Here is a 26,067-nt window from a genome sequence, read left to right on the forward strand (position 1 = left end):
TAAAATTTGCAAAGCTAACTTTAGCAAGAGGGTGAAGCTACTTCTCTTCTCATGCTCTTCATCATGACATTGCTATAAAAATTTTATGATATTGCTCTGGAACAAACCCCAAGCACCAGGTCCCAAGGCACAACAGGTTCGCACAGGCATGGCTCTGCTCTGAAGAACACAGACTGGTTAAGCTCATGACCTCACAGATACAAACATCAGAACCAGAAAGAACTCCTAATTCTACTTCTCTCTGGATTTATGGCATTGTTGCAGACATGTTGCTTGTGCTCCCTCCCTTTCAGTGAGCAGAATATGGAAAAACTGGTTTAAAAAGAAAAAGGATGCTATCCTTGGCCTGGCCAATGCAAGTTCAACAAAAAGCAAACATAAGCCAACCCAGTCCAACAAATTACACATGCCAGAGACTATCCACACACGTGAACTTCTGCAACACCTACACTCCTATCCCTTGGCTCAGTTCCTGCTGTGAGACAAAAGAGAGAAAAACAGCAGAGAGCTTCACTGCTTGGCTTGTTTGCCCACTCCTGAATTCCTGGTGTGCAGTCAGAGCAGCTGTGATGGTAATCCACTCCTGAGCCCTGTCAATCCACTCTGTTCTGATGAAAACTGGCTTTAATTTTGCTAGTCCTGCCACCCAATACTAGTCATTGCCACAGGTCCCCCCACAAAACCTCAAGGGGCATCATTACAGAACATGCAGCGTAGACGGCAATGCATGGCCTCAAAGTTTGCCTCACTGGGCTAGGAAAGGACGTAAGATTGCTCACCAAGCTAGAAGTCATGAAAAGCACAATAATTTCCCTAGATGCCACCTTTTTCTACAACCTAGATCACCTACTCTTATCACATTTTGCAGGTCACAGCGAGGAAATAAAAATGCTTCTCTTTTGCCTAAGCCAGCTCCTTGCAATGTGCTCAAAGAGAAGAATCTGGCTCCCAGATGTCCTTTCTAGCTCCTGCTCCAAATTCCTTTCCCTACCCACACCCAGCTGCCTCTCTTTTATCCTCCATTTTCCCCTCTCTCCATTCCCTGTTTGTTGCCATACAGTGCTGCAGCTTGGGACAGTCATTAGCCTCTGGGATGAGAGATGAGAGGTGGGCTGCCAGGCTGGCTCTCAGCCTTTACAGGAAATCGTATTGATACCCATCACGTTGCTGTGCCAGGAAAAGATGAAGGGTGGCTTTTCAGCAGCAACTGCCTGACTTACATGGACAGCAGAGTAAAAGTAACTCCATAGTCCCAGCGTATATTTTCTGCTAACACAAGACAATGACCAAACTCCTGAACGCTTTCAGGGAATCAGGACTTTGCTCACTACACTGCAACTTTCCAGCACCAAAATCCACCTTCTCCCCATCCACCTTAGCCTTGCTCATGTCTTCTCTAAAGTAGGTTGAGCTGAGCGCATTTCATTAGCATTGTGGCCAGCTCATCCTCTGACAGCTCCCAGGAACGTGAGCTGTCATTACTGGGAAATGCAGTGCTGTTAGATATGTACAGACACGTTCAAGACAGCAGAGCTACAGCTAGACACACAACCTTCCTTGTAGCATCAGCTTGCTCTGCCCATCCTGCTATCACAAGTCACTGATAACCTCCTAACTCACAAGTGGAAGAATGGAGATGAACACCATGGATATTAAGAAAGGTCATAGCTAATCACTCAAAACAAATGGGCTGGGGGCCTCCAGTGCCCTCTGATCCTGGTACATTGTTTTTACTAGGAGCCTGAGGTGCTTGGGGAGCTCTCTATGGGTTGTGACAAGTCAACACAGTCTGCATTTTTACATCCAAGGAGGAAAAGCAGCAAAGGCAGTCATGGAAAGGAAGGGTGAAAGTAACAGAAGCAAGGAAGAGGAAATTTAGGCAAAATCAGGGGTTGTGAACAGATATATAGTAAATAAGGACTTTTGCCTTGAAAGAATTTATTGTCTTTTCCTCCAGTAAATTTGACTGAACTACAGACAAAGATGCACCCACAGTAGCCACCTGCCATGCTCTGCAGGCTGTCAAAATCCTCGAGTAGGCACTGAGGAGGCAGGAAGAGTAAATGAAACAGCTTTCCAAACGGTGAGTTAGCATCTCTTTCTACTGCATGGCCTCAGGTGCTGGGCTTAGCCAGAGCCACAGACAAAGAAGGATGGGGCTCTTATTTTCTGTTTTAGCTAGGGGTGGGCTGGGAAGAGGAGGGAAAGATGTTTGATTTTTATGGTATCCACTGTACATACAACAAGAGATTGTGAGAAATGTTAACCAGGAAGAAGAAAAGAAGTGATTCACTCTTGATATACTTCAGGCTGGAGTTTGTGTTTAATCCCCACACACACACACACTTTCTCTGCCCTTTTTCCAACAACGCCACTGCCAGAGGCAAGATCCTTCTCGGACACACACCTTTGCCACCCCATCTCTCTTCCTGTAAATTTCCCAATGAATTATTTCCAGGGTCACAAAAGCTGTCTAAAACCCCAAAAGGCACTACAGCGGCAAAAAGATGCATCCCCTATCAGGAAAATGAGGCACCCTGAAGATGAGCTGCTCTGTCTATTTCTCCCCTGAGCCTAAAGACAAGTGCAAACATTTTCTTTCAAATCCCCTAATGTAAATTAAAACAGTCCCAAGAGGCTACCCCACCAAGCATGCACATGGAGGCAAGAGCTGACTGAAGCATTCAGGGCAAGGGGGGTCTAAAGTTGACCGATTCCTAACCACTGTTCCAGGCACCAAGGAGGGACTGGAAAACTAGCTGTGCCCTTTAAAAACAGAAAGATTGAGTCTTTTGAAACAAATCCGAAATGATGGAAGATTTCAGCAGATGTAACCACAGTGATTTCACCAGACATTATTGTATCAAGGATCTAATAGAAAAGAACTTCCCTGCTGTTCCATCAGGCTGAAGCCAGGCCTGAAATATCCTTTTCAGTCTTTTGATGACATCAAGGATAAAAGCCAAAGGGAAGTTAGGTTTTGATTTATTTTTTTCCCCTGCCCTTTCCTGTTTTCAGGCACGGAATAGCTTTACCTGGTTTGTGTTGCTGAATATTAACAGGACCAAAGGAAAACACTTCAAAAGTTTTAAGTGTTCAAAGGCATCATTTGGTGTCTCTGAAACACCACTGTCATTTAACTGAGCAACATTTCTACAACTCTGGACACTTTTGAAGATCTCCTGGTAAGGAAGCAGGTGAGCCTACCTGGAACAGGACTTAAATTGGGTGGAAAGCAATCTACTAAACACCAGCCTACCTTACTGCTCCCAAAAGGGCCAATAAATGTGCCAAATACATTCTCTCAGAGAAGTTCACACCAGCAGCTGTGCCACTTCAAACCACAAGAAACACAGCAGGGTAAAGGGGACTGTGCTTCTGAGGTCCAAGCTCAACCTGGTCATAGACCCATGGCATAGGTCTGGGGTAGCCACAGTCCCATATTCAGTTTCTCCACTCACAGAAAATGAAAATAGCACTGGGAATCCTAAAGATTAACTGATCTTATCTCTGAAGCAACTGGTGTTGCAAAGACCTGCATAGGCTGACAGCTGGGGCAGATGAACAAGCAGCTGAAGAAAAGTTATTTGCTAAGCACTGCTAGGAGACATCTTGCAAAACCTTAATAACGAATTTATAAACTCACTGTGGCATAGGAGGCTTATAAAAAGGACAAATAATAGAAATACTTAGCCTCCCCTCCTCCCCCCAAAAAAGGACCCAACCAACCATGCAACTAGAAGGCATCGGTCTCAGAACAATAAAAAAAGGGTGTGTTTTTCATCACACAACATGCTATTAAAGCTGCAGAGCTACTTCTGCTACATGACACTGTGGTTGCTATGAATTCACATGGATTTCAAAAGCATCTGGAGAAACATGTGGAATAAAACTCCACCAAGATACTTAATAAATAAAAAATGTCCTGTGCTTCTCCTTTTACATTTTCCTCTGGAAGCTCACTACTGACCATTTGTGATCTGATTTGGCTTTCCATAAACATTTACATGAAGCCTCCACTTGTGCTTTCTATTTGCCAGCTGGCACCATTCAGGAGTCACTTCTGCTAGTGGGTACATGTCAGTCTATCCAGGTTAGTAACTGCAAGTTGCCTTAGTGCCAGAGCTTGGACCAACACTGGAAACCCACTTCTCTCCTTCTAGCTGAGTCAACAGAAATTACATTGAATTGCACTCAGCCTCCTGGGACACATATAAAAGACAGCAAAGACTTTGTTGTAGTTATGAATCTGTATAACAATAAGGATTTATATTTCCCTAGAGATCAGTGTGACAGGCACTGCTCACATACAGTGGTTTGGAAAGATCCTCATCCCAAGGAGCTCATTGTCAATTGGATACCAGCCCCAGGAAGAGAAAGCAGGTAGAAGGGTAAGAGTGAAGTGCTGCGACTCAGGGACACAACCAAGCTCCTCCTGGCCACCAGATGAAGACAGCAACCCACCAGACCAACTCAGCTCCTTAACGGACATTTCATTCTTTGCATGTGCTGTCACAGCCCTGACAAAACATGCCAGAAGACAGCAAACTGCTGTCCAAGCCATCCAAGCTCCAGCTGCAATTTCACTGCAGGATGGCCCCAATTTCACATAATTAGAGGCTTGGATCCAAGCCATGGCCATGCTGACCACTGGCCTGTGGAACAGTGGCCCTTGTTCCATCTCTGTTTAATAAGCCATTGCCCTCTGCACATCCAGAGAGGAGCCCCAAACCCAAAACCAGCACCTTGGCTCTGTTCAGGGGCCTGAATGCCACCAGTGTAGATGGGCAGCGATAATGCCAGGGCAGAGCCTAGGACTGTGTTCCCTTCCAAACATCTCCTGCCCCTAACACTGGAGAGAAGCTTTTGCCACGAACACCCATGGTTTCTTCAGTCTTCTCAAGACCACAGAAGAGGGTTTGTCCCTGAATATTAGCTGAGTGAGCAGAAACAAGAATGAAGCTGCGTCACAGAAGTTTAGCCAACAGGCTCCGTGGCCCGAGGCATGCTATGCTGAAGCACTGGGTACAAGGTCAGCAGCAGATGACCTCAGTGGCTGTGATGGGACATGAACAATAGCCCAAAAGAGATTTGCAACAATCCCTGTCCCATTGCCACACTTGAGGACAACAGAAGGCAATTATGTGACAGGAGTAAAGAGGATGCAGAAAATAATTAATGCACTCATTAATTAATTTTCAGCCCAGGGGTCCACTTTCAGGGGTGCCCTGAAATTGGAGATGCCAACACAGAGGGCCTGTGTTGTCTCATCCCCTTAACCCCATCTGCTCTACCTCAGGATGGTATTTTATCCAGGTCCCTGCTCCCCACATCACAGACTGACACATTTACCTTGGACATGCCAACACAGAGGGCCTGTGTTGTCTCGTCCCCTTAACCCCATCTGCTCTACCTCAGGATGGTGTTTTATCCAGGTCCCTGCTCTCCACATCACAGACTGACACATTTACCTTGGACATTCAAACCTGCATGCATCTTTTTCATGCTTCTGACTGCTGCATTTTGCTCATGGAGGGAAGTCCAGGTTGGCTAAGTGGAGCTTTTGAAACTGTTGAAAATGAGCAAACTGACAAATGCCATTTAGTTGACTGGAGGATCTTCACAGTGTGGAACAGCTAGTACACGGGGAAGAGGCACCATGATCCTCAAGCACATGAAAGCAAAAGAATGGATTTGATAAGGAACAGTCAGGATATGAAGAAAGAGGAGGAGTCCCATGAGCTGACATCTGCTAGAGCAGCAGACCTGATGGTCCTGATAGTTTACTTAACATGTCTGATCAAAAGCTTTGGGAGTCTTGTCTGTGTTAAGTGCTACCAGATGCAAAATCTGCAGCAAGATGAGAAGTGTAATAATAAACTAAGGAGGCACATAAAGTTATTTGAAATCTGAATGGGGAAGATGGGGAAAGAAGGGGGAGAATAAAACCAGCTTATTTTTCCATTAAGGCAGTTTAATATTCTCCAGGTGGAGTTACAATCACTCATCTTTGGGAATTAAAATGAATTAGTGAAACATTCTTGTTCATCAGCAGAACATACAATATAAAGTGGATTATATCAATTTTTTTTCTATATGCCTTCTACAAGACAACACTACCTCTCTATTCATGGGGCAGGAAGAGCTGGCCATTAAATCATTCTGACCCAGCCTTTCACTGACTTTAACTAACTTTACAGCAGCAGGGAATATATCCTTTTTCTTTTAATTAATGCAATTACATTAGGAGTCCTTATTGATAATTATGGTGACTGTTAAAAGTTTCCCCTTTTTTTGCCCACTCCCCACCAACTTAAAATCTGCTCCAATATCGTCACAAATTAATGCTTAATTAGCCATCAAGCAGAGCTGATGTTCCCCACAGAGTATTGCTGTTTGCAGAAAAAAGCAAGAACTAAGAGGAGATATTGGATATTTCATCATCTGCCTCCAAGGGGAACCATAACTGAAGAGTAACCAATTACTCCAATAGAGTTGCAAAGTTTAATCAATATAGAAACTAAATAGCTCATTAAGTGTCCACTGTATTAAAGGAAGACCTTCCCACTGACTCACACAACATGGACGTTACACTTCTAAAAGATCTCATGGTGATGTCCGAGACCAAAGACTCCCTTCATCTCCACATCCTGGCCAAATTATGATCTTCCTCTTTCCTTTTCTGGCATAAGGGAAAAGGGAAGAGGAGGATGGCTCCAACGGCATAGGAAGTGTCTGACAAGACATGAATTATACACGCCTACACAGAGGGTATGCTGTCATACCCAGCCCCCCCGGACCCTGGATTTATATTCTATATGGGAAAACCACACCAAACACCAGCTCCTGCCCAGTGCTGCGCCATCCTGGAGCATGGAAAGCACAGAGGTGAAGGTGATTTTACTCCTTTCAACAACTCTGATGAGTCTGGCACTGAAATACCATGCCCAGTATGGAAGGCAGAGTTCTAAAACTTGAGAGACGACCCAGAAAAGCAGAAACAGCTGACAGGGGAGACATGTCGAGAGCTCACTTGGTTTCACTTATGAAGGAGATTGAGTAGCTTGATAGCAATAACTAAACAGCTTCACAGAATAAAAACGTCAAATACCACAAGACTGTCCAATCCAGCAAAATAAAAAAGCATGCAGCAGCTGGGAAGCCAAAGGCAGGGAAATTCTATTTTAAAATAGCAGAGATATTCACTTATGTGTCATACTGCAAGTAATTACATGCTAGAACAAACTTCCGAGATTTCTCCATCACTTCATGTCTGTGGATCAAGGCTGGATGCGTTTGGTCTCTCTGGGTGATCAGGTAAAACTTTATGACCTGCAATACCCAGAAGGGCACAGCTGACAATTTAATGGCTCTGCCTGGTCCCCACATTGACAGAGGTGAGAAAGCAACAGCACTGCTGCATTCATAAAGATGTACTGAAATCACTTCATGTTTGTACCACTTTAACTGGAAATTAAATTTGCATGAACAAACTCTTTCCCACACAAGACTGTATATTGTGACAGCTAAATGAAGAGCTTTTTAAAAGGGACATGTCTCAGGCAATTTTAATCAAAAAAGATAGGTTTTGTTAAAGCTACCAATTTCAGAAAATTAAGGTTGACTAAAACTGTTTTTAAAAACTCCTTTTGGAATTTAATCACATGTTGGAAACCCATATGCAGCTGCTTGTGTCACCTGCAAAACGGCTCTATAAAACATAAGCATATGCTTAATTTTACACGTGCACTTAAGTTCTACCAACTTTAATGAAGTTTAAGCATACAGTCAAGCTTCTCTGAATCTGAGAAAGCATTCCTGAACATGGGTCGTGAAGCTATTAGGAAACCACCACCGAAAAAGAAAAGTAGAATTAAGATTGGCCAGTTGATCTTCACAGCCTGAATAAGCTCCAAGTCCAGAAGTTAAACATATAACATACTTCTGAATTTGTTTGCTTGTTTTGCTGTAACAGGAAGGGGTGCCCGCCAAAACATTTGCAAGGATTCAAGAATCTTCAAGGGAGCCTGGCAAAATGTCAGCAAAATGAATGTATAAAACTACATGAAAGTCAACAGCTTGGGTTTGGCTCCTGTAGAAATGAGTCACGTTAAAAATCTACTATATGTCTCTCAAAGCTGATGAAAATCTGGACTCTGCTTCAGTCCACACATTCTTGGGGTGGTTGATGGCTGCAGTCCACAGGCTGCAAGACAGCTGGGCAGACCATGCAGTTCTGATTCACCGAGGAAGGTCTTTGCCTTCAAGAAGTTTGCAATCTCATTTTCCAAACCATTAGGCCCACTTTTACCTTCCCTTCAAGGCTGCCAGATGTGTGTCTGGTACTTGATTTGGTTGGATGATCATGGGTTTTCTTCCTTTTTTAACAACCACCTCCTCATTTGGATATCTTACCTTCTACATGTTTCCTAAATGAGAACCTCAGCTGAAGAAAAAGGACCTGAATTACACAGAAAGCTGAACAACAAATAACTTGTGCTAGCCAGAGACTGCTGCAAAACCTTGCAGAGAGAATCCCCAGCATACAGATCCCTCCTGGGTGGGCTCCAAGGTTTATTTTTATACCGAGTATATGCAGATAAATGAATGTAAGTAGTTGTTTTTCAGTAAGAATTCACACATCAGAAGATGTAGCGTCCCAGTACACAACAGAACTCAGGGAAATATCTTTTAATTGTATTTTTGCTTGGGGTCAGCATAGCCACAGAAGCCAAATGGCATTTACTTCTGCACAGAAAGTATATTCCTTACCTAAATGTCTTTAAAATGCTCACCTGACCTTCATGCAGACCAAACACTGTTTGCAGAGGGTAGCCCTACTGCTCCCTGTGGGAGATGCTGATGCCCAAATGCCTGCACAGACCTCAGCAGTGGCATTTTTGGGGAACACATAAAGGGGCATTGCAGGGCAGAACCATGGGAATTTACAGAAACAGAAACAGGGGGAGGATGGGGAGAGTGACTGAGGAGTGAGTGTAGTAACAGAGCTGAAGAGGAAGGCTAGACCTGGGACGTGACAAGACAAGAGGCTGTTTCCATGGCAAAAGAGATGCGGAAATGAGGGGGTGGAGAGGAAAGGAGCTGCAGCTTGTTGAATGAGAGGAGCTTGTACAGCACCTCAGGCAGAGATGTCACTGGCTTCACCAACAGTTGGAATTGCTTCAGCTTTCCCAAACATTTCTATTTTACTTCTCACACCACTAAAACCAACACTAAAAATGTCATATGATGTTTTCCAGTTACTCTTTCTTACCTGTTCTTTGTGTGTTAATCTTTGTGTGTGTCCTGCATTTGCATCAGCAAATCAAAACTAAAAAATACAATTGTGGGAATGGTCCTGCAAAGATAAGAGTTCAATGGCAGCACATACTTAAAATCATTCCTGCACTGATGTCCTGGAAAAAATTCTTCTGGCTATAAAAACATTTTTCATTTGTATTTCTACCACCTTTCCAGCTTGCTCGGTCACTGTGCCACATGCTTTTTACAGAGATGACATTTTCTAACAACAAAACCACCATCATGGCAGGTGAATCTGTTTTTCACCAGTGATGGAAACTAAAAAACAGATACAGGAACCTGCATTTCAGCCACTTCCATTCTTGGAAATCAGACGCTCTCGCAACTTCTCCATATCCATGTCCTTTTACCACCAAGCAAAATTTGCATCAAAAATAGGATGAAGTTTGCCCTATTCTTTGAACTACTCGAGGGCTGTAAAACTTAATTTACCCAGACAGCTGGATTCTCCCATCTCTATAGCTGTGTTTGCTTTCATCTTGCTTGACCAAAGCTTATTTCTGCCCCACACAGCATCACAGTACTTGAAGCACCAAAACCAAGGTGGGAATCTAACTCATTTGCTCTGTCATGTTCCAGCCTACCACCGTGCCCAAGCTGCATGGAAAGACTCTGACTTTCTATATCACCATCTACCAATTCCGGCCAGGTTCATGGCAAAAGCGTAATAATTTGTCTGCTGTAACTTTTAGAATTCCTTCTTGCTACTGACAGTCTGCCTTCATCTCACCACTGCATTACAGTTCCTTAATGCAACACAGGCTACCCAGGATTTGACACAAGAACAACTGATCCTGCAAGAGATCTTTCCTAGGACCTGCTAATCCAACAGAAGATTTCAATAGCACTCAGAAATTACAAGAGTAGAATTTCTTCAGTACTGATCATGTTATCTCACATTCTTCCATCACTCAGCTCATCTGCTTTGACGGGAGAATTCCTACATCTTCATTATCTTTTTATTTTCCCTCTGCTTAAATAATTCTATCTTAGATACAATGATGGTTTTGCATCCTTTCTGTCACAGGCTGATACTAGCTCTGATAGAATAAAATTGCCTGCTGCTTCTGCTTGCTTTCCATGACTCCCATTCATTATTACTTCCCACATTCATGTCTGTTATCCATAGATGGATAATCCAGGTTACAGATTAACCTCTCTTCAGGTGCCAGCAGTGAACCCAACTCCAGCACTGGCAGTGTGAGTGTCCCACAGAGATGTAACCACATGAGCCAGGAGGTGCCCACCAGGGCTTGTAACCTCAGGCACAGCATTGCGGGACCACAGCCCACTGTTTGGACCCAAGCCCATGCATGTGCATAATACTTCCCTGTGTCTTAACCGGAGATGGTTTTAGCTTCATGATCTTTCAACATCACAATCAGCAACATCTTTGACCTTTTTGTTTCCTCTCATAACTTTTTAGATAGTTACCCTTATTTACATATGATCTGTATTAGGCTTTTTGCTTTCTTCTGCTCCCTCACCTCATCACCAGCTGCATGGTAGATTATCAAAAGCCATGCTGTTCCGTCTCTGAAAGCACATCCCAGCCTCAGTCACAACCTTCCTCCCAAAGAAGGCACAAGTGTGCACCACTGCAGGTCCTGGCACATCCTGTGTGCTGTGTTACTATATTAAACAATAACATAACAAATACATTAAATAACACAGTAATAAGCATGATGAAAATAATGAGCACAGTTAACTGTTTGGATCCTTGCTTCCTTTGTAGTGCTTGCCGAGAGTTTAGCTATTAAAGGCTGCACTGCATTATAACGCTGCCAAGATATTAATAGCCAGGCAGCGAGATGAATGGCAGGCTTGCATCGTACAATTAAAACTTTTCCAGTTTACCCTTTCAGTAAAATTTGTGGTTTATAATAAGCATCTTTGTCTATTCTGAAGAGAGTAAGGACTGGAAAGTTACATAGATGGGAACAGAGATTCATTAAAGATTTAAAATAGAATGTGGTTTGGCATTGTAAAACAAACACGCGTATAAGATGGGTTGCATCAAGAGCTGCCTGAAAGAAGTGCTCAGTGTTCCTTTTCTCGTGTGATCCTGGATCTACTGGTCATGCTATCCACAGAAAGAGATAAAAAAGCAGTAGGGAGGAAAGAAGTCTGCTCTATATCCCCACTCATTATGCATTTCTCATAGATACATATAGTGTTCATTTATATGTGTGTACAAGAAAAACATGCATTTAGTCTATTATGCATCTAGATATTCATCAACATATACAGACATTGTATTACTGATTTTGCTCATTAGAACCTAGAAAGCCCTATAATAAACAGATATTGACCTGTAGACACCCAGTGAGCATTTAAACATGCAGAGAGCATACATGTTATTGCTCGAGTCTAATTCAGAAAGCAGCACATTCCTGTTTCTCAAATACATAAGGAAGGCAGAAGAAGGGAGACAGATCAAAAGCATTCCTGCAAAGTCAAGGTTTGAATAAAAGGGTTAACATTACCAGGTAATTTATTTAAACTGTTGGACACGGCTTCAATTCAGATAAAAGGCAGTTGCTTATCACATGGATGTTAATAAACTAGGTTAGGAGTCCCAGAAATCTGCAAAAGCTGGATCTCGAATCGCAAGCGATGCACACAGACTATGGCTTTATTTACAGAGTCACTGGGAGCTACTGCTGCTTGCCTGGAGCCAGGCAGCCCTGCTGGCAGCTAGAGCTGCGCTCTTTTACCGATGTTCCTCCTCAGCAAGCATGTACACCCAGGCCAATAATCCTGATGATTAACAAAATCTAGCACTAGAGGGAGGCTGAACACATGTTCTGCTCTCTTTGGCCTTTTCTTCTTCTCCAAACATGAAAAGGCAGGCAATTTAAAGGAAACCTAGCACCCAAGGCAGACCCCAGTTGCCATACTGTTGAGAAGCAGATGTGTTATTTAAGGCAGCACCCCTGTAGACAAAAATCAATCTCTTTCCTCCCCAACTATTTGTCAATATGCACACCCAAAATTTAAAATAAAAAGAAATAAAAAGAAATTAAACTCCTCCATTCTGGCTGTTTCCTTAGGCGGTGAGTCACAGCCCACAGAGAGGCACGACCGCTGCCACTCGCCAGGAGGGAGCCTGGCAACCTCCTCCATAACAAGGATGAGGCACTCACTGCTTGCATCTATCAACACGTCCCCACCTTCTCCCAGGCATGAACACTGGGTAGAAGTGAGCCAGGTCTCCTTTGAACAGCCTTGCAGAGAATGGTGCATTACTTCTTCAGGCCATGTTTCAGCATTTCAACTTCCAAAATTCCTTGGCAACAGGAATTTGAGCCCTTCAGCTGATTTTCTGCATATTGCAAGAGGACAATACAACCAGTGAATCCAGTAGGTCTCAACACGGGAATAGTACCCTGCCCACAGTACTGCAGCCCCTCTATGCATAGGTGGCTCTAACAAGAACTGTTATCCTGAACTTTTTTATATTTCGTTTCATGCAAATGTTCAAAATTTCCATTGTCTCTTCACTCTAACCCCCATCCTAAACTACTTCTGCACATACTCTTTGGTATATCCCAAATTCTTTCTCATTCATTTACAGTTCTTAATGTAGCAGACAGAATTGCTCTGGGACACAGGAGATGTAGGTCCTATTTTTAACCTACCACTTGTCAGCCTGGTGACCTAGGCAAAGCGCTTTCTCTGCTTCAGCTTCCTTATCAAGGAGAGACTGGTAATTCTTTTGTAAAGGGTTTTGTGGCCTGTCAATAAAAAACACACTGATAACAGCCAGGGGTTGCTGGGAAAGAAGTGATCCCCTCGCTGAATACAATCCTCTCCCTTCCGTGTTGCAGCAGTATCTAGGGTCCCAAATGAAAATCAGACCCCTATTGCTGATGAAGCAATAGTTACAGGTGATTAGTAAATGCATATTTTTGCCAGGTGGCCCTTGGCAGGTCTGCAGCTGAGGATCATATCTGCTGGCTACATCTGCTCCAAGCCACCCAGGTCCTGCACCAACATAAAAGCCTGGGCTCTGAACCACTCCTTTAAGGAGAACTGGTTGTTTCAAAGCCAGGGGACATCTAATCCCTGGTGATAAGGCTTATTGAGATGCTCCCATAGGAGGCGTGGCTCCAGAGGCAGCCTTCCCAGGGATGGGATGAGAGGTAGGGACCAGCTTTCCACACCACTGTGCACAGTCTTCATCCCTGAGCAACCCTGCTTGGCAAGGAAGGAAGAAATTGCCAGTGCCATGAGCAAGGGTCCCTCTCTGCGAGCAAACAGGGCACTCAAGAGGTTGTTTATGAGAGATTTTTCACTTTTCCTTTCCTGGCCTGGGCAGAATGCCTGTTTTGAAACTAGAAGGTAAAAAAAAAAAACATAATAAACCCTGCCCCCCTCCCAGATCTGTCTATTTCCCTTTGACAAACAGTGATTTCATTTTTCTTCCCGTCCAGGACTTTTTTTTTTTTTTCCTCTTTTAAACTGAGCCCAAGCCAACGTGGCAAAAGGCTCTTTGCTCATGTCCTTATTTGTCAAACACGCCATCACCGCACCCTCACCACCATTCTGGGAACAAGCCCTTGCCTTCGCCTGCTGACTTCAGCCGAAGAGAACTTCCCAACACAACTCTACCCCAAACCTAGTGGACTCTTTTTTAAAATAAACATTTCCTTTTCTCTTTCTTTTTAAAGCAGTTGATAAGAAAAGAGCTTAAATTTCCTTCTGTTTTCCTCCCAAGCCCTGCAGTGAATCAGAATATGATGGATCTTGATGGGAAAACAGAAATCACAAGAAACTGCCAGATCTGCTGCAAAGGTATTTCACGACCTAGTCTTCTGATTTCCATCAGAGCATAAACACCTCAAGGGAAGTCAGATACCGAAGTACTTTTTTGGATCTGATCCTAAGTGGCCAGTTCCACTGTCCAAATAGATTTAAAGAAATAAACAGGTCTATGAAAACTAGGTATTATTACTTTAACTGCTGCTCTTAAGCTACAACTTAAACTGTAATAATCTGTGCAGTTTTTAGCTGTCTGCTAACAGTAATGCACAAAATGATAATAAACTAAACATATATATTCTGCTTCCCTTACCAACTCAACACCTAGTATAAAAAGCTTTACATGGAACCACAGCACAGGTATTGCATAAGGTATCATTAGGACTCTGCCAGACAGAGACAAATTTCTGTTGTAAAGGGCTGATTTTCTGGAGCAGATGAATTTCAAACTCTGGAGTAAATCTGGAGGACTTGCCCCAGGTCTGCAGGGGGAGAACTGCTCCAGGCAGCAGCCTCAGATCCAGTCCGTGCCAAGGAGAGGGGTCATCTCCTCTAGCACTTAGATTTAGCAACAGAGAAACTGAGGCATGTAAATTAAATGGCCTGGCATTGGAAAGCAGAATCAGGCAAGGCTTTAGTTTGTTGGAGTCAGATCCAACACATGCTCATGAGATCTCTGCCTTCAAGGCAACCAAGGGCTGGGAAAGGATTTACAGCAGAAGAAACACAGCCACCATTCATTCTGCTCCTTCAGCATGGGAACCTCTGTCTGGAGTTGTGAAAATGATGTGTTCGATGCACAAAGACATCAAGCAGCTTTCCCCACCACCACCTGCCTTTTCCCCTTATGTCTTGGGCCCTTTATTTTGTGACTTTTGTTGCTCCTGCAAGATAAGGAGCTGATTTTGCAACATGAGACCCAGCTGACTCCTGACTTAGCCCTGGCTGTTGTCTACTCCTGATCTCCTTCAGAGGATGGAAGGGAAAAGAAAAGGGAAAAAGGTGACAAGAGAGCACAGCTTAAAGGAGGGAATGTGTTTGCTGCAGGGAGTACATCTGGGCATAGTGACAGGCAGGAGTGCTGGGGTACAACTGGCAGGCTCACTTTCGTCTGAACAGCATTGCCATGTGAAGGAATCTCTCTCTACCCAAACTCCTGCCAAAGCTCCATGCTGCGAACACAGCTCCAGCCCCAGCTTCCCAAAGCCAGAGAAAAAGGGTGTGACAAAAAGCAATTTCATGAGCTCAACGGCGAAGAGCCATCCTATACAGTGGTTCTACCATGAGGCACATCCCAATGACAGCCCCAAGTGTCTCAGGCACATCTTTGGACCCACTGCAGGAGGGAGGCATGAGGAGCTGAAGACACGAGCCCCTTCCAATAAACACCGCGAGGTCCCTTCCTTGGGCAATCCAGCAAGGGGGAAGCCTGACCCGGGAGAAGTCCGTGAAGTGCCATGACCCCTTCCCGCTGCCCAGGCTTCTGCACAGGGAGCCATGCAGGCTGCGCCCTGCCCTTGCCAGAAGCCTGCTGCTCCACTGCTTCCCAGGGCAGTCTTGAAGCTCCCTTGCTCCCAAAGGGTCCACTCTTCTCAGAGAGATAAAAGACAGAACAACACTTGCTGAAGAATTACTTCATTTCCCCAAGGCTGGGAAAAGCCATGCTCCACACTTGGCTGATGTCCCTGACGGCTGCAGCCTTTCCTGGCAAGGGAGAATGATCCTCATTAACCCCTTCCCTCTCAAAGGCTGCTTATAGCACTGAGCCCACTGCAGGAACAGCTGAGACTTTGTGACAGCATCTGAACATCTTGCCACAGGCAAGAGATCACAAGAAGCCCATGAAGGAGGGAAATGTTTTCATTCTATAGAGGCACAATGTTGATGAATTGACTCTAGACCTTATGATGGGGCCAAGAACTAAGCCAGGTCTCTTGAATCCTGTTTAATGTCTGTTCACTAGCCTATTCTCAGGTTCAAATCCATCCAGGGACACAGGACTGCCACAGCCTTGCAGGGTCACCAAGGGCAGCCGTATGGCTGTGGGTATGTGGTTACACAACAACTCTCACCAGCCTCAACAGTAGATCAAACTTGCTTTGCTCTCACTACTCCTCCCAGAAGACTCTTACAGACCTTTGCAATCTCAGTGCTTAGAAACTTTCTAAACACCAGTATGAAGGTACTCCTGGCAAGCTTAAACTCTCCTGCTGCTGCACCAACACTCACACAGAGCTGAGATAATTGTTCTTCTCTGGTACTTACTCCCCAGATGTATTTCAAATTTGCATCCATGTCCCCTTCTCAGCCTTCCTTTTGCTCAGCTAACAAGCTAAACTCTTCTGGTCTCCACTGGCAAAATAAGCTCCTCACTCCTTGATCACCTTGACAGCCTGTCCCTGCAGTCTGAATACATCTCTCCTGAATGTGCCTGAACTAACTCAACAGTACCCAGCACTACAGGCAAGCCAGTGACGTCTGCATAAAGATGTTCATAACTTTTAAAGGTGTTCAAGGTATGTCCCTATCCACACAGAACATGCCATCATCACCTGATGCATCTTAAAAGTTGCACTTTCATTCAGATGGCAAATCTAGAGGATCCAAGCCAGCAAAAAGGGAGTGAAAAGGGTCTTGGTGACATCACTAGAGCCTGGGCCAGGGCTTATTTGCTTCACTTAATTTTAGGCAGCTAAACAAAGCACTTTTAGGATCAGATTACTGCCCTAAAGTCTCTCCACAGTCCATGGAAGGAGATGGCCCTTCCAGAAAATAATTCATTCTGGGAAGGTTTCACTCCCATCCACCATCACAAGGACATAAGGCAATTAGTCTTCTAATTCAAGCCGGATGGGAAAGATCCTTTAATAGCTCAGTAAATTTTGAATGGAAATATTCCTTAGTTGGGAAACACAGCTTGCTAAAGCTGACTTGGTTGTTCCTGACACATGATTTCTAACCACAGCACTTTGCCACCTCATTTTATTATCATCCATTCATTTCCACAATTTTTGGATCAGTTCTGCACAAACAATAAAATTCTTGCTCTTTTACCTGCACATTGAAAGTAACATCATCCAGAGGGGGTGGGGGAGGGAAGGCACCTTGTGATGATGTGATGTTCCCGAGGTCATCCACAGGAGGTGGGGGTGGAGGAAGGAAGTCCCCTAAGAGAGAGAATGAGAGAATGTCAACTCACCAGTTTTAACTCACATCATGATGAACATCTCCATGCAGTGCCACACTGCCTTCCACGTACAGGCCCTGAGCACTGTCCCCAAACACCACCATGTTCAGAGAAGTGCTGAGCCAAACCCCAGTGACCTGCAGTCCTCTGGACCACCCGTGCCCAGGTTCAAAGCCCCTGGCTCAGCCCAGCCCAGGCACAGGTGCCAGCTAGACACCTACATGGTGCCTACTGCCAACAAGGCACCTTCATGCTATTTGCTGTGGGAAGCAGTTGGGTATGAAGCCCTGGAAAGCTTTCCTGTTAGAATCCAAATCAGATGAAATACAATACAGAGTACAAAGAAAATAAATTTTCTGAAATAAATACTTTGGTGTTTAGTTCTAAAAATACTAGGATGTTTGAGTGCAACATAAACTTTTCTCCTTTGCTGTGAAAATGACCCTCCAACCAACCAACACAATTTTGCAATGAATTCAACTCCAGCAGACATACTTCCCAAAGAATAAACAGGTGATGCATCTCCCTGCACACCACATTAGTCAGGCACTACTGCTTTATTACAACCCTTCAGAATACCTTAGCAAAATCAAGGTACAGAAACGTGTTGAAGGGGATGAGACAGGGAAAGGGACAGGGCTTGTACATAAACAGAGGGGAAAAGTTGCAATTGCTGTAACAGAAGGGGAAAACAAGGATTGCTAGAACAAACAAAACAAACACCGCTTTGCCTCTCTGGAAGATCCGTTCCTCCCAAAAGAAAAAAAAACATTGGCCAAGATTTTTCAGGAAAGAAGCAAAGGACAGAAAAAGAGAAGAGCCATTTTCTGGTGTTTGGAAGAAAATACTTTTCTTTGCAGTAGGAGACAGCTGGCTTTACCACATCCCAGCCCAGCTCTGCTAACTCTGTCCTCTGTGTCAGATAAGCTGTTGGCTCCACTCTCCCCACAAATGGGAAGGCTTTTAGATCGGGAAGCGGAGAGCAGATGCCTGATGAACTGGGGGGACCCTGCAGATGTTTGGCCTTTTCCTGGTCCTCTGCAAACAGATGGACTTTCCTCCTTCACAGCTTTAGTTATTTATTCTGCCACTGCACTTTCCTCTTTCCCACACACAGCCACAGGACCTGATGCTGTTCCCACTGCACTCACGGGAGATTATTCCCTCGGATGCAGGACGGAAAGCTGTTACTCGATTATTATTATTGGCATTGCTGGAAGTCTTCTTCCAGCAGAGAGGAAAGCAGGCAAAGACTGTAAAATCTGTGTCCTGAGCAGTGTACAGGTTTAGATCGACATTTGAGAGAGCAAAGGAGGATAAAAAGCTGAAAGCAAGCAGGATCTCCCTAAAATGCACCTCAGGGACCTTCACTCACCCCCAAAGCTTTGCAAGCCAGACAGATTTCACTTGCTTAGAGCTGGGCAAGCCGTGGGAGGAGGCAGGAAAGTCCTCGTGAAGGTGGAGTGTATCAATACCATCCACTGCTGAGCATCTCCAGTGCCAGCCAGCTACATGGGGAAGCATCTGGGGAAGGGACCATCCTTTGGTCTGCATGAATGCACCAGTGGCCATGAGGAAAATGGGTCTCTGGGGTTACCAGAGTTAACCATGGGTTGGTGGAAGACACACCACACCCTAAGTGCTCACAGTCTCCTGACTGATTTAACTCTGCTGCCTTCCATGAATAAGTGATAAGATGGGCAAAAGGCCTATTAGTATTGATCTCTAATCAGCACCAAGACTGACATTTTGGTTGATACTCATCTGGCATTAGGGCGAACGCTTGGAGATACTTAAGTTATGAGAGTGACTACACTCAGCTCCACCAACAGAAAGACATCAGGCACCTCCAGAAGGCAATTTATACCTCAAAGCAGGTGAAATCACCTTCCAACAGCAAGTATCCCCACAGAGGCAGCCTCAAGCAGGCACATTCACAGGCAGGAAACTGCATCGTGCCCCTTCTCATACCGCAGCACAGTCTGCCTTCAGCTCTTGCAATGAGAAATCACTACCCATAACCATACGTTTAAAGGAGCTAAATATCTCCTCATTGCACCAGCTAGTCATTTTTTCTTCTTACAGCTGTGAAGACCATGACTCAACCTTCAAAGGGACTGCGCAGTGCGACACATGCACCAGCTGAGTTACTTTAGATAGGATGGCACAACTTGCTGGGAAACCATAGCCCTGAACTCATCTCTCAGCACTCATGCCCACTGCTGTCCTGGAGCATCAGTCAGTGCAACCACGAGAGATGACACCATGACCCCAGTAACGTTTTCCCCCATATTTTACATACAAGTAGATAGAAATTTAGCCACTTTATCATGGCTATGTCAGAAAACTACAGCAGAACAGTAAGCAGAAGCAGTGCCCCCAAGCCCCAACCCAATTTTTAGCTCCAACCGCATCTGTGCCATGCAGATGCATTTGCAAGGTTTTACCCCTCTCCTCCCCAAATTACCCCCTCTTACTCTTTCCAAAGAGATTTAGGAATTTAATTATTACATTTTTCAAATGTACAAATAAATTTTTTTTCAAAGCCTTAGCAGACATCTACATCAGCATGAGCTTGTCAGGCTGAACAGAAACTCATAATATTTTTGCTATTGGCTGCGTGATGCCTTCTGGGTACAAGCACAAGCTGAGAAAAACATCCTGTCTCATGCAACAAGCACGTTTCTCACAGTCTAATCTTTAAATTTTTAAGTGCACTTCAGTTTTTTTGCAGGATCAGGCTGGTGTCTCAAGCCTTTGTTTTGAAGAAGATATATCTGCCAGTCAACAAATGAATTGCAGCACAGTAATTGCCTCCCCCCTTGACTGACACAGTTGTTTAGACATGAAGATTTGCAGCTTTGAAACTTCTAGACATGAAGAAAATCTCACATGTTCAGTAAGAAAAGACTGTTTGGGGGAAAAGCCCTCGGAAACACAAAAAAGCAAACCACCATATTTTTCCCTGAAACAATAACTTAATGAAATCTAACAACCAACAAAACAGGGTTCACACTGGTCTTTCCAAATTACTGGCAGACATCTGAAGACTATATGCCCAGATGGTTTTAATTTTTCTCCTTCCAAACAAAAATAACCCTTTCTCATCATCATCTTGATAATTTCTAGCTCTGAAAATGGGTCAGAATCAGTTTGAATCAACTGAAAATTACAGCTCTCCCTGGGCTCAGAGACTAGACTAAGGACAGTGATGGAGCACCTGATGTGTTTCCGTTCTGGTCCAAACAGACTTCGTCTGGCAAAGTACTGTGCCAATATAGACATTTCCCATTGCCCAGTCAAGTATTTACCTTCTACTGCAGAAAGTCAAAGTTTGCAATTTGAGGGCGATCTACACTGAAACAACTAAGATTTACCTTAATTTGTTTAGCACTAGGCTAAAACCCTTTTGACTGAGCCTGGATACTTCAATAACCACTGCAAAAAGCTGCAAAATATTGCAATGTTACTAAGTGGTCTGGAAAACTTCATACTGCCAAAGTGACACCACAGAATTTTTATAGAAACCTTCCGCTAGAGAAGACTTGGTGACTCTTAGGTGTGAACACACATCCTACTAAGTTTCCCAAAGTGAGTATTTTCCTGTATTTAACACACATCACCGGACAACGAAAGCATATGATTAAAATCATGTTTTATATCAGTGCATCGCTGGTCAAAACCATGCCATGAGGGGTCACTGGCACCATGCCAGCGTGGGGCAAACCATCACACGACTACACACCAGCTCCACAATCTACCTAAATATACCGCGTTGGCCTGTGATTCCTAAAATGAAGCAGCTCCACCAACCCAAGGCACTGTTTAAATTACTACTCTCTTACCAATCACTAATCCTGCCATTTGAACTACTTTTGCTAATCAGCTACTGTATTAATAAGCAGGAGGGAGAAAAAAACAAACCACCAAAACAAAACCCCACAATGGCTAATTTCATACTCAGTATTTAAAAAAGGAATACTGAGTCTGTCAGGTAGTTGCACTGAAAATTTACTTCACCACCTGCTAGCTGGAATATTGCTTTTATGGATTTATATTGTATTAAAAGGTCACTGGCTGTTTAAGTCTTAAATAGTTTTAATCATTCTAAAAGTCTCTTAACAGTAAGAAAAGGAAGCTCAGAACAAACAGCAGCAGGGATTCTAATTAAAAGGGCCAATTCATCTAATTTTATTTGGGGTTAATTATTCAGGATTCACTCTCTGATGTGTAAGGAATAGCAATTAGTAATTTTAGTGATTTGAGGAACATTGGAGGTGTAATCAGTTAAAATGAGTGAGTGTTTACAACACAAGATGTTGAATTAGTTTCTCCCAGCTGGAGAACAGGAACATTAGTCCCCTACAGTTCAGTACTATGAATCGCAGTCCTGCGTAAAATATTCTCTTCAAACAGAAGAAAACACATGCTAACAATCATCTGGTAATTTTGTTTACTACATGGAAAGTCAATAGCCAACACATACCATAGCAGCTTATGCATCCTTACCTCCACCTTCATCCCACCATCCAACCACCCAAACCCCTGGGATTCATTGGAAAGAATTCCCATCATTTTTCCTATCAGTACAACTTCAGCCAGACTGCCACCCTCCTGCCATGCCGCCTTTAACCACAGCTAGCTGAGATAATGAAAGAAGCAGCTTGTGAAACTTTCAAATGTGAATTAATTTTGGTGGTTAAATATACAGAGGAAAAATGACTGTGCGATTAATTTAAAACCTCTAGGTACAATTCCTCCTGCAAACGCAAATCCAAAATAGCTCTACTGGAATCGTTCTGGATCTCTTCCAGTGTTACTAGAGCCAGAATAAGGTACTAAAGCTTTCAGGAGTAGCAGATGAGACTCTGATGGGGACAGAGGAGCTGCGTGGGGGAGTGCCAATGAGGAGATCCAAAACTAGTTGCTTTGACATTTGGGTCTGAGCTGAGGCAGCAGCTCAAAAGCCATTTTTTTCCCATGTCTCACGAGGTAACTGAGTTTTACCACCATGTAGGCATAGCCAGGTGCTTCAGTGGAACTGGAGCTGGACCCCTTGCATTGCCTACATGCTTGTGACTGTTAAAAGGAGAGGCATTGGCACACCAAGCCAAGGCTCATTTCAAGTGATGCAGCTTTTATTGAGCAACTTGATTTAGCAGAGATGCTATCTTTAGTGTTCCATAGACAGACCTTTCACTCTAGCTCTTGTCACTAGGATGGAAAATCCCACCCACCTCTGGTTCACGTCAGAACTCACTGACCTCCCTCTCAAAACAACCCCAAGGCAGTAATTAGCACAAGAGTAGGAAACAAGGGCTCAGTCCCCTAAATTATGCAAAATCTCAGCTGCTTCGTCACAGTGGATGCACCTCATTGTGCAAACAGTGCTTTTATTTTTTTTATGAGACTGTGGGTTTATTCAGCTGGTGTCTGTAGGCACCTAGCCATGCCATCCTTCCCAGCAAAACATAACCAATGTTCCTGCAGCCCCAGTAGCAGCAAGGTAGGGGAAGGCTTGCTTCCCCCTATGCACATCAGCTGAACGTCCTATACATCATAAGTTTACGATACACGCCGCTAAGTACAAAGGAATCAATACAAGACTTCATTTTTGACTCTTCAACTTACTTTTCCATATGACTGTATGGTAAAGCTAATGTCCCACACCCTCCTCTATGCAATAGCGAAGACTTATTTCGCTCACCTCAACATGTTTTGTCAACATGATGCAAATAAGACAGTTCCGCTCCTGCTCACATAACGATTATTTCCATAACCATGATACTTGCTTAGAGGAGAGGTCTGCTAGTATCAGAACTCAGCTCTATGGAAAATAAATCAGTTCTTTACTAAAACTTAGTGAAGGGCTAAACTTAAGCCAATCTAAGAAACAGCCCTGTAAAACTTCCATTAAAATCTGTAAGGATTTACAGATTAGCAGATTAACAGAAAAGCTCTAAATACCATTCCTTGTCACAGACTTCTTTTAGGACTCTGGAGATGTCACCTAGCCCTACTGTGCCTCAGTCCATGGGCACAGAAAGCCTTCCTTTGCCTTCTCTCCTGTGTTCATTTGTAGATGTAAGCAGAGAGGTAGATGTGAGATGTAGATGTAAGACAGAGCCCATCTTACTTGGTCTGTGCAGCAACTAGTAGGATGAAATCTCACTTTCAGTTATGGCTGCTCAGGTCCAGTAATGAGGACAAAAGTAGTTCCAAGTGATGGTTAAAAAAAAAAAAAAGACGACAGAAAACAGCCTGCTGAGATGGAAAGATTTCAACACAAACATATGGAAATATGCTGGAAATCAGGACATCTTAAGTCAGAAGAGTAAACCTCATCCTCAAAGGGGAAACATGGGCTGCATTCCCACACACCATCCCTCTCCTCTGCAGAGCAAAAGGTCCATGAAATAACTCACTGAGGGAAACACTGCCTCACCTGGAACAAAACCGAAACAGGTTATCTATTTGTTTATTAGACTATGGTGTTCAACTCTGTTCATTGCTAAGAGCTCCTGACAAGAGTTGACACATGCATTAATTTACTAAATAGGACGGTTCTGAAGGAGTCGAAAAAAATGAGCTACGCCACTGGATTAAGACTTCATTCTCTGTGTCTACTGTTGTGTAGCACAATCAAAATTAATCTGGTTTTTCAGCTTTCACCCCCGAAGAGGCAGCCAGGGATTATGGGGATCATGTCCTTTGGATACATCCTTTCTTATCTCCAACCAAACCCTCTTTGTGTCTAGTGATGAAATATAAAACACTGCACAGATCACAAAAAAACCATCTCCCAGAGCTCTTCACTATCAAGGGACTTCGTCAAGTTTTAGAAGCTGCAGCCAACAGTTTTTAAGCAATCTCGGACTTAACTTGGCCCATAACTGGTTTTGTGTTGTTTTCCCACTTTCGGGGTGAATTGCAATCTGAGCAGTCAGAGGAAACACGATGTGCTGCAGAACATCTGGAAGCACTGGATCCATTCTGCTTGCCCAGCATGCAAAGGAGATGAACAACAAAAACAATTGCCATAACTAGATCACTTCCCTGCATGATGGGCTCAACCTTCCTGCATGGTGCCCTCTTCACAAAGTCTTTTGCTTTCGGCTGGAGAGACTGGAGCAAAAATACTAAGTGGGAAATGCATGGGAAATAGCAACCTTCCAGTAACAAAGGGGACCTACAAGAAATCTGAAGATGTACTATTTACAAGGGCAAGAAGGGATGGGACAAGAGAGGATGGCTTTAAGGTCAAAGAGGGTAGATTTAGATTAGGTATTAGTAAAAAAGTCTTCATTATGATGGTGGTGAGACACTGGGACAGGTTGCCCAGACAAGTTGTGGCTTCCCCATCCCTGGTAGTGTTCAAGACCAGGTTGGATGGGGCTTTGAGCAACGTCGTGTAGTGAGAGGTATCCCTGCCTTTGGCAGGGGGGTTGGAACTGGATGAGCTTTAAGGCCCCTTCCAGCCCAAACCATTCTGTTATTCTATGATGCAGCGCTCTCAGATGCATCAAGCAAAGCCCCATAAACTGATTTTCAAAATGGCTCATTTTTTCCCTCCCATCCTCTTCCTCACACCTCCCTATGTACCACTTATGAACATTCAAACTTGGAAAGATTAAAGCAAAATGTGTGTCTTTATCAGATATGTCTTAGTTCACTGTTTTCACCAATACAAGCAGCACTGGCTTTCTTCCTTTTATTGCAATAGTCAGTGCTACTACTGGGGAGCACAGAAATCAGCTACATTTTATTCATGCTATAAGATTAATCACTTTATTATTCACTAGTGTAACAGTTTAATAATAAATTACATCCTTAGCCCCTGAACATAATTTAAGATCAAATTAAATTTTGGATAAATCGAATTTACCTCTATCTTCTTTCAAAATAAATAACTAATGCTCCATATCCCTGTTGTAGGGAGCAGTTTAGTGGTGGACCCGGCAGTTGGACTCAATGACCTTAAAGTTCTTTTCCAACCTAAACAACTTTAATTCTATCTCCATGTATAAATTTACATAAATATATATGGAGTGGTGGTGGGTGGTTTTGTGAACAGAGTTTGGCTGCTTACACTGGTACCTATTAGAAATGTCACACATGATCTGGCTAGACCATGGAAGAGAAACAGGATTATAATCTAAAGGGGGTAAAAAAAGGGAGGGAAGGATATCTTCCCTGGGTAGATTCTACCTGGAGGTGCTTCTAGATAATGCAGAAAGCAGAGGAGAAAAAAAAAGAAATAAATTATGCAAACTTTCTCTTTCTGAAATTAATTTTACCCTAGAACACCAATGCTTTTTGTACCAACAATCACTGCCCAACACCTCAAAGTTACTATGCACACTTACATGTTATTGTCATATTTTGAGCAGAAATGCTTTAAAAATTACACTTTTGCATAATTCAACAATATAACTGGTTAGGAAACAACAAGCTAAACTGATTATTTTAGATAAATATCTGTATTTATGTTTTCCATATTCCACAAAATCCCCTACCAAGAATGCCCCATCCTTCTCCTTGCTGGTCAGAGCCCAGAGCACCATGATGGGAAAAACAAGATGAGAGAGAGCACTTCCCATCAGAAGCATCCTAAAATAGGCAAAGAAGAGGTGAATGACAGAGGCATGAAAAGGACTTCCCAAGGATGGGAATAATATGCCCATTCATGACACTGATGATATGAAAATTTGTTCCCTAAACTGACCCAGGCAGACTGCCTATTCTCAGCATAGAAACAGCAATAAATGGTGGCTGCGTGGTACCTGTGCTGTTTT

The 26,067-nt window shown here is 43.6% G+C and overlaps 1 protein-coding gene across 14 annotated transcripts in view; it reads right to left on the reverse strand.

The window, feature by feature from the left end:
* The window catches only part of LPP (LIM domain containing preferred translocation partner in lipoma), a 338,569-nt gene that overhangs the window by 162,208 nt on the left and 150,294 nt on the right, over positions 1–26,067 (reverse strand). For all 14 annotated transcript variants that reach the window (XM_061452175.1, XM_061452168.1, XM_061452176.1 and 11 more), the window contains one exon: positions 17,140–17,252. In XM_061452175.1, coding sequence (XP_061308159.1) covers positions 17,140–17,252 — 113 coding nt within the window. The remainder of the gene's footprint in view (positions 1–17,139; positions 17,253–26,067) is intronic.

The sequence above is a fragment of the Pezoporus flaviventris genome, unplaced genomic scaffold, assembly GCF_033815535.1.
Source record: "Pezoporus flaviventris isolate CSIRO_AGI_PZ_B2104156 unplaced genomic scaffold, CSIRO_AGI_Pfla_v1 ptg000013l, whole genome shotgun sequence".
Classification (NCBI taxonomy): Eukaryota; Metazoa; Chordata; class Aves; order Psittaciformes; family Psittacidae; genus Pezoporus; species Pezoporus flaviventris.